Raw genomic sequence first — 10,660 nt, forward strand, 5'->3', positions numbered from 1 at the left:
TAATATTAAAACATATTCAAATTACCTGTAATGTAAGTAGATTATTATATGCATATCTATCATGATATATTTTATTTGTCTATGTACTTATATGTTTAAAGTATGATCATTTAATTATAAAATATATGTTAAATTAAATTAATATTGAAATATTAAAGCAAATTAAATAATTTTTTGAGAATTATTAGTTGATATTATTATACTATAATTTATTGATATACATACTCAAACGTTATGTTTAAGCAATATAAATACGAAGCAAAATCAAATATTTTAAATACTAATTTTGCTGTATTCAAATAATTATTACACTATTGTTTAAAGCAGTAAACGGTACTTGGTCATTTGGCAATATTACGATAAAAATAGAAGTACCGTTCTCTGTCAATCCATCAATACATATTAAAGTTTGCAACCAGTTATTGACTGTAACTAAAATAAACAATTTATACAGGTTTTTAAAGCTGCTTATTATTGTACACCATTAGTACTATTAGTAGGACTGTATAACCACGCTCATTATAATACTGAAACCACTCATTTATATTATTCTACTAAATCTGCTCTTAATACTAGCCGATTGATGTATACTCTATGTGTACACAAATACATCTGTTCAATCAATAAAATATATAAAACAATTGGCGTCATACACTCATACATTCATACATTCATACACGCATGTATAGACTTTAAAGCACAAATGCTTTTAGTAAGTACTAAAGCAATTATAGTTGAAAAATCTAAAAAAACATTCCGAGAATAACTAATAACATTTTCATCATTTTAAATTAGATTTATTTATAGAAGTAGAAATTATTAGTTGCGACGGTGAATCGTTTTGTTATCTATTGTTGTAAAATTCCAGAAGAAGAAAGTGGTTTAACAAGTAACTACAGTGATAATATAATGTAATAATGCTACAATATATTTATTTATATTACTTTATGCAAAGAGTATTTACATATTTATTTGGAATAAACAAGTTTATCATTTAACGAAAATCTTTATTTGATTTTATGATAAAATCTTGTAAATACCTATATATCTTATTATTATTATTATTATTATTATACACATAAAATTCTTTTTACCAGTAATCTACCACTAATGCATTATATTTATTACAGAAAGCATGGACAATGTATAGTCGTAAAATTGTTAGACACTTGGCAACATATCTTTACATGAGCAACCACTTACCTCATTACTATAATTATATATAAAATATGAACACACATTTAAGTACAAACTAATATAATAAATTCCATAAAATAGAACAAACTAGAATTATTTTTAATTTACCTTTATTTTTCTTAAGACTAAAAGGATACTAATCTTACGTGTTTAAAAGTTCAAACTTAAAATATATAACACATTATTAACGATACAGGGCTATAAAATAAATAAGTAAGAAATAGCACATAAGTACTAATAAACATAAGCTTTTGTACGTTGAATTTAAATGTACAATTACTCAATTACATATTATTATCCTTATAAATATGTAGCTGAATAAAACTAATTTTTCTAATTTTCCAAAATACTATACCTATATTATGTTTATGAATTACAATACATCATAGATCAAATTTCTATATATGTTATATTTGAAACAAAATAATCTCTTAGAGCCTAATTATATTTTTACTTATATTTAAAGTATTACTCGCGCATCTTTTAAAATAACACCTAAAAATACATTTCTATTAAACTTCAAACTTAAAAAGAAAACAACTTTTTTGCAAATATACATAGGTATCTATTCTGAACTATAAGACGTATTTTTTATACTTTTATTTATACAAAATACGAATACAGTAGATTACAATTTATTTAGTTGACATTATATTATAAAATACATTGTACTTAAATGTATATTTTATGCATTTTTTCAGTTAGAAAATTAAAGCATATATCTAATATAAATATCACTCATTATTAATTAGAATCTTTTACACCGCAATATGCCAAAATAAGTACATATTTCTTATAATATAGTGCAATAGTTTCTTTCATAATTATTTATAGATATGGATATACTCGTGTGTTTACTGGTACCTGCTGTATTTTAAGTAACTATCGTGTTTTTTTTATAGAAAATATGCAATAATCATTATTGTATTGTGTTTTTTATGAAATTTAAGTAGCTATGATAAATATTTTTATTTAATTAAAATTATTGTTATCTGATTATATTTTGAGTTATAAATAAAGTTACACTTGTGGTTCAAAAACAAATGCGAGTTAATTAGGTAATTCAATAACATGTTTTATTTGGATTATATATTAAACATATAATACCTGCATGTATCTAATATATTTTACGGTCTTATTAAAATCTTACTTTATTTATTATTTGTACATTTAAAAAATATATTCTATTAAATAACCAGAGGCACTATTCTTGAACTCGTTTGACGAGATACAAATTATTGAAAATAAATAATATTTGATTCAAATACTATTAATTTTATCAACCTATTAAATGTATCGATAAAACTTTGATTGATTAGCAAATATTGGTGGGGGAAATTGTAGAAAGAAGAACAGTTCATTATAAACTAACAAGTAGTCTGTGGATAGACATTGTTCGTTATCACGGTAGTTGGTTAAATATTATTTAACCAATCATTCAAGTCTCTCAAAATGGCACAAAATACAAGGTAAATAATAGGCAATAAACGCCTACAAACAATAATTACAAAAATAATTTATTAATATAAAATATTTAAAACATTATTATAATTTATTGTAATTACATAATAATACAAAAACTCTTTTCGAGTATTAATAATCGTAATCTTTATTCACTTAAGTAAATGTTTTTATTCGAAAATTAATAAACAATTATTTAATTATTTGTTTACTATAAATATTTTTCTAATAGCATACATAATTAACAATTATTATGTAAAATTATGTATTTTATATTTAATCAAATCGCATGCAGATTAAAGCATAAAATGTTAAAAATAAAAATAATTTTATTTAGCAAATCAAATACAATATATATATAGATAAAATAAATAAGGTAAAATACGAAGATTTGTAACCCCTAGAAGCATAATATTTGATGAAGAATCATATACAATTTAATGTTTATTTTTATTAAAATCGAAAAATCTATAATATATATTTATATTTATATTTAAACTCAACTTTTAAAATAAAACCAATCATAGTAATAAATCAATAATATATTTTTTGAATAGTTCATAAAATAGACGTATATAATTTTATGAATATTATTATAAAAATACTATACAGAGATATTGAAAAAATAATAGTGTACAGCTTAAAATATAAATAGTTATGTGAATTGTACTTCTTCTATAGTCAAAAAAATCAATTGAAATTTCAGGTATGTGTTTAGAAGGCCTTGACCTGTAATGTGCGGTCTTGAATCTTAGTAGGAAATTATTTTGTATTCATCATAGTTTAGGAGTTAATGGACCCAAATATAAAGAGTATTATAATATCTTCGTTTAGACTGTTTAAAAAATAAGAAGATTATTTAAATTCTATTCAGTTACGAAAACTATTAAAACAATTTCTATTTCTCTCCATTTATATATATTACATTATACTTTTTAGGACTACTTTTTTACTCTTAATAAGTTATAGGGAAAGTGATGAACTTACACATTGAATATTTCATTTTGTAACATTTGACGTGATTTGACCCGTCGAAAATAATATAATATCAATCATTAATCTATAAATATTTAAATATTTTCTCAAAATATAATTTCATTTAAGTAGGTATACCTTCATAATAAATAATTCTTTAGATTATAATCAAAATATTTATTTAGTATTTATATATAATATAATATAATTGATTATGTATAAATGTATAATAATATGTTACCCATATACTATAAATAATAGTTGATATTTTCGTATTGATTTTTATCCATCATGAACAAACTATGACAATAAAACATTATGATCGAATACTGATTGTCATTCTAGGGGGAAGTTTATCAACATATGAATAGAAATATGCTAAACAGTGATGCCCTATAATTTATAAATACTTTGTAGGTCAGTTCAGTTTCAGGTCATAGAACTTTACCATACATATATATTGTTCTTCACAATTAAAGTTACGGTACTGCAAGTACGTGTCCGTACGAATTGCACTGTATATCATGAATACTAATGTATGTCAACCAGAGCAGGTGTGTCATAGGCGAATTTATTTATTCTATTTCTTTTGACACTGCAAGACCAGAGTCAAAATAGTGACTCATATAATATATATCCTATATGTTCCGATATCTCGCGAAGACGAAAACTGTGAAACTGCTAAACACTTTGTAGCTGAACGTCTCGCGACTTGTTACTTCCGCATTGAACACACGGGTAGACTTGTTTTTTTTCTGTTTTAGGCCCGTCATCGTGATGTTATTCCTGATAGCTATTATATGCATCGTGACCTCTTTGCCGGCCTCAATGAACATGCCAATAGTAGACCCAGGTAAGCAGATCATACTAATAAATTATAAGTTGTAATCATTTTTAAACGTTTTCATGTGAAATTGTAATTATTCAATAAAAATATTTTGAAACCCTAACCTAGCTCAATCTGAATTATGAAATATTGAAATATTATTCATAAATCAAAACGTACGAAATAAGTAGAATTTCGATGATTAAAAGCCAAACTTTAGTTTTGTAAATTATCTATCTGAACTAGAATAACTAATTAATCAATATTCTTATTTATTAAAGTAAAATAATAAAAATATATTTTTTTTTCATTTAAAAATTACATTTGATAAGTCATATGACTCAAACTATTTTACAAGAGTAAGCTTGATTAAATTTATTTTGAATTCCATATTGCAGTAACGTATCAAAAATAAAGCATTAAAATTAAAATTTAACGGACTGTTACACTAAAAAATTTGGTTGAAGTTCCATTTGATATAAAAAATCTTTTTACTTGGTATAAATAATATATTGATGTACATAAATTTATAATATTTTTATCTTACTTTTTATGTTTATCATAATTATTATTATTTTATTTAAAGGGCTGTTTGTGATATCAGGCGTAAAAACTTGTGGGAATACTTCCGGTTATTGTCTTCTGGGTAGTGATTGCACTATGGATGATGATTTTTTACCAGATCCAGCTGGTAACTGTGATGGTTTGAAACGCGCATTCACCCCAAGTGCTCCTTTTGCTTGTTGTAAGTTTAACCAAAAATCAATGCAATCAGGGGCATCGATAATAGACACTAGTACCAAAAAGACAACTAATACTGTAACTAAAGATAAATTTGGAAGAAACACACGGGAAAATATCGATGCTTTACAAATGGACAATGCTCAATTGGCAAAACTGAATGAAATTGAGTTAGTGGTTAAAAAAATTGTTGAACAATTAATAAATGAAACTGCAAATAATATCAAAGCCGAAGAAACTATAATCAATAATGAAACAAAAATGGAAGAAAATACGATTAGAAATAGTATAAATGATGAAAAACCAACAATTAATGACATTATTGAAATAAAAGACACAACTGTGGATCCTTCAATAAATACAGAAGAAACATTAGACGAAGAATATCTGAAAAAAGATATACCCCTAGATATACAAAAAGACAATGAAACAAATACATCGGACACAACTGAATTAGAGACAGAAGAATCAACCATTGATGATGAATTTAAAGCTGAAAAACGTATTTGTCAAAAATCCTGTAAAAGTGAAATAATTTTTTTGGTTGATAAAAAACCCATGTGTTATGGAACGCTTTTAGATGATATATGGATACTTACTTCTGCTACATGCGCTTCCAGGTAAAGAACTAAAAAATACCAAAATATTTTATTATCATGAAAATAAATGCAACGCATTAAAATTTTAAATAATTATCAGCCCAATCAGAAAATTTATTTTTCAACTTATTATGTCTATATGCAATTTAAACCAAATATAATTTAACATTGAAAAATAATATTTAGAAATTTTTTATTATGCATATAAATAAAATATTAAAATCCAAAATAAGTACATTTACATGACTTACATTTTTCTTGTACATTATTATTTTAAATTTAGGTTAAATAAATCAGGTATAAGGAAAGTGACAGTAAGTCGAAAAGATTATTCAGTGGGAGCTGCACTAACCATTTCGAATATATTAGTACACGAGAATTTTAAGTCACCAGTTTCTAAAAACGCACCAGAAAACAATGATTTAGGTAAGTAATATTATATTGAAATTTGCTCATCAATATTAATATAAATTTATATGAATTTTTTTTAGCACTAGTTAGTTTAACTGTTCCACTTGAAGGTCAAGAATGTACTCCGTGTTTTAGTCAAAAAAATACTATAACAAATGAAGTATGCAAGACTTTTCAAAATCCCAATTTTAAGAATACAGTGAAATCAAGTTTGTTATACATTTAAAAAGAAAAATTCGTGACTATATCATACATTTAATTTTAGCCGAAAACTGTGAAGGTCGAGTACAGCTACGAAAGTTGATTAGTAATCCATATATAATACTGCCGTGCCATCACTGGAGAATGCAATACAATGTGAGTCTATGCGCATTTAGCCATACGAGGCGTCTGAATTTTATTTGTTTATTTAAAGAGTATTGAGTAACAATTAACTAATTAATTATACTTCTTATTATCAAAATAAAAATTTTAAAATAATGGTTTATCATGTATATATATATCATTGTACATTAGAAACCATTTAACATATTAATAATATAAAGTAATAAATACATACATAATATTAGTAATAATATAGATGTAGAGAAAGTAACAATAAGTTATACAAAATATTCTAAAAGAAAAATATTCATAAAAGCGTATAAATATTAATGAATTATTTAAGAAATGTTTACAGGATTTCAGTGTAAAATAAATTTAAATGAAAGGAAATAATTATTAGTAGTGTATCTAATAAATAAAATATTCAAATTAAGTATATTTTCAATAATAGTCTAATTTTACAAGTTAAAGAATAAGAGTCAATTAAACCATTTTAAATGTAATAGATTACCTAACCGTTGATTAGATCTTAAAATAAATAAAAATAAAAATACTCAAAACCATATATTTTATCCTTTAATGAATTTATTTATAATACTAAAGATGAAAATTTTTTAATAATATAAATTTTAATTTATTATAATTATCATGAAAAAAAAAAATAATATTTTTATGTTTTTGAGTTTTAAAAAATATAAAAAATAAATACTAAGTAGTGAATAAATAATGAATTGTAAATATTGGTAATTGATCAATATACATAGAATACCAAATGATATACGCACATAATGTATATAGCACAAATAAAAATAATAGGTATATTATTACACTATAATCGACATCATTGTTTTTAATCATGCTCTCAAATAAAAAAATACCATATTATTTTTATTTTTACTTCTTATTATACTTTAGCTAAAATGGAATTGTGTTGATTTTTTGCAGCAAGAAGGGCGACTGGGAAGCAGTCTGTGGTGTGACGGTAAACTGGCTGGCGTCCAAACTGGCGTTGGCGTAGGGTCGTTGATTTATACACCAGTGAATGAGTACGCCATGTGGATATCCGATAACAAGAGGTAAAAACTTGTAGTTGATTTCCTGGTAACGAATGAGCTTGGGATGAAAAAATTGTTATACGTATCATATGTATCAGAATTATGCATGTCATATTATAAACACTATAAGCTTGAATCTAAAAAGCACATTAAACTAGATTTTATTAGTTTTATTTTCATATATTCAATAAGTACTATATATAAGTCATGGGATAAAAAAATGTTTGATTAGACAAGAATATCATAAGAATAAATAATTATTTGATATCGCTACAAACAGAATATTTTAGATACATAAACATTTTAATATTGTAAAATGAAAGTAGTATTATTGCACATTACGTATAGGTTAGGTGAAAATGCGCTTATTCAAAAATATATATTTTAAATCTGCATTACATCTGTTCCAAAATATACATTTTTTTATTGATAAATGTATGTATATATTTTGTATATAATATTTAATAGAAATTCAAAACAAAACTTTAATATACTCATACATATAAATTTTCAGGATTGAAGAAAGAAGATGAACAAAACTTCGATCGGATGAAGACCTTGTGTATTAAAAGACTGTGCAATTATTAAAATATTTAATTTATTTAATATCGATTTTATGTATTTACTGTGTATTGATAAGTTTTTAGATTATATTTATGTTTATATTATATTTATTTTATGTAACTTTATAAATTAATTTTAAAACAGTGAACATCCGAAACAAAACAATATATATATATATTGTTTATTTAAATCCATTATCCGTTGCTGAGGGTTTTCAAAATCATTTTAAATGAATCAAAACGAATAAAAGATTATTTCTATCATAATAAGGGGTTAGATATAGTAAGTGTTATAACCTGTCTACACTTAAGATAACTTATGATTATTTTTTTTTTTTAATAACTAGTAGGTACATTATATCTGGCCGGTTTATATTATAAAAGATCTTTTCGTTTAGTACAACATTAGTTTTATTACCTGACTGGCTGACTAAGAATATAATGGGGTTGGATACAAGGTTACTTACGAAGGGAACAACGAACGTTCATCAGCCTTATGTCGTTTTAATGATCTTTATATAAAATTATATTTTAGAATATGAAACCACATTTTTTCTTTGTATAAAACATGACATTAGTAGCTTACAAAAATAATTACTATAGAATTTCCAACCCAAAATAATATTATTGTATTTATCGAAATCAAGTTATACATTCATAGTCCCAAATAAAAAACTTTTGTACAGCACTGTCAAATGAAAACTATTTTTTACGTTATTATTTTGATTGAATATCAGGATTGTTCAAAATAATTAGAATTACAATTGTATCCTAAGAAATCAATAATTTTTATTAAATTATTTGTATTTATAATTTTAATAGAATATTTTTATTTTATTTTAATAATTAATAATAATAATATAAGTAATATTACTTGTATAATGGCCTTTTGAAATAAATATTATTTAAATATTTATTTACGTTTTTTATTTTTTTAAATTCAAGATTACACAAAATCTTGTAAGCATCCAAAATTCTTTAAATTTCTTTATTATTTTTAATTTTAAATTATAACAATAATATTTATGCCGTTCATTAATTTCGTAAAAAAATATTTTATGAATATGAAAATATATCCTTCAAGTTTTTAAGTAATAAATATTATATTTGAAGAATTAAATACTCTATTTTTAATTTTCAATTACAATAATGATTTAATTTTAAATCATTCAAAATTTACAAATTAATAAGTCACGTAAATTTAACAGCAACGTACCTACCTACCTATTCATAATTTTGAATTAAATATTTAAATATAAAAATGCAATAATGTATATAAATTGTAATTATATTTTTGTCTTTTAAGGAATTTATTTTGATTGAATTTTTTTTTATTGTCATGAAAGCTAAGTTTTGTCTTCGAGTTTCGACCACTAGATAATAGCCATACATTGGTATAAATACAGTTTTGTTACTTATTGGAGTTATTTACAGGCTGTCCTTGCACAGTTACAATATAAATCTATATTTTATAACTAAAGATAAAAATATAGATACATATTTTACAATAATATAAATAATTTTTATTGTAATAAAATGTTCATTTTATTTATATAATAATAACAAATTTATTTATTGAGCTATGGGAAATAGTAAATTAAATATTTTAATTTGCTTATAGAATTCTACTTATACGGCGTTATTTTCATTTTATGAATTTGGTCTTAATTTTGGTTGAATTAAAATTGTATTTTTAAATATCTTACTATCAATAATGAATAAATTACTGTACCTACTTATTTTTTATAATCTAAATTAGTCGTTAATCATAAATCAATCTACTGATTGAGTGTATTTTTTTTCGTATCCTTTAGGTTTGGTTATATCAAACTTGACAATGAAACTATTTACAGAATGTATTATACAATTGAGTAAACAAAAAAAAAATACACAATTTATAGTAAATTAATTATGAAAAATATAACAGAATTTAAAATATTTGTTATCAAAAAGGTAAAATCACTAGGTGCGTTAATCAATTTTTTCATTTTGGTAACTATCAATTATATATTTATTATTTATATATCTACAGCATTTTTTGAAAATTATACGCTAGTGTTTTTTACCTTTTTTCTCTCATTAAGTCACCACACGAGAGCAATTCTTTGCACTTGCATATTCTCAAACTTCATGTACTTTATACTTGTATTAGTTATATTGTTATATTTTTAGTATAAAAACAAATAAAATTATTTTATTTATTATCATATATTTATTCAAACTTCAAATCATTATGAATTTTTGAATTTCAATAATTTCATTAACATAAATAAGTAAAAATGGTGTGATTGAAGAGTAAATCTATTATGCTAACTAATTTAACATACTATATGATATGCTAATTAGTAATTATGTTATGTTAGCGTGATTAAAAATAATATTAGTTTGATTAAAGACGGTAGTTATTTTAACTAGTAACTACACACTCGTAATTCATACTATTACATTTTAACTAGACATTTGTTTTTTATACTTTGTTTTTGATTCGTAGTTAAAGAATATGACTTA

The 10,660-nt window shown here is 23.1% G+C and overlaps 1 protein-coding gene across 1 annotated transcript; it reads left to right on the forward strand.

Annotated features, from left to right (window-relative positions):
- Positions 1-2,575: 2,575 nt before the first annotated feature.
- On the forward strand, positions 2,576-8,884 carry LOC113551338. The gene is made up of 8 exons (XM_026953524.1): positions 2,576-2,666; positions 4,398-4,486; positions 5,046-5,820; positions 6,083-6,225; positions 6,291-6,419; positions 6,476-6,567; positions 7,480-7,610; positions 8,104-8,884. The coding sequence occupies exons 1-8, from the start codon at positions 2,650-2,652 to the stop codon at positions 8,120-8,122; spliced, it is 1,395 nt and encodes a 464-aa protein (XP_026809325.1). The 5' UTR covers positions 2,576-2,649; the 3' UTR covers positions 8,123-8,884.
- Positions 8,885-10,660: the final 1,776 nt, after the last annotated feature.

This window comes from Rhopalosiphum maidis, chromosome 2 (genome assembly GCF_003676215.2).
Source record: "Rhopalosiphum maidis isolate BTI-1 chromosome 2, ASM367621v3, whole genome shotgun sequence".
NCBI classification, from domain to species: Eukaryota; Metazoa; Arthropoda; class Insecta; order Hemiptera; family Aphididae; genus Rhopalosiphum; species Rhopalosiphum maidis.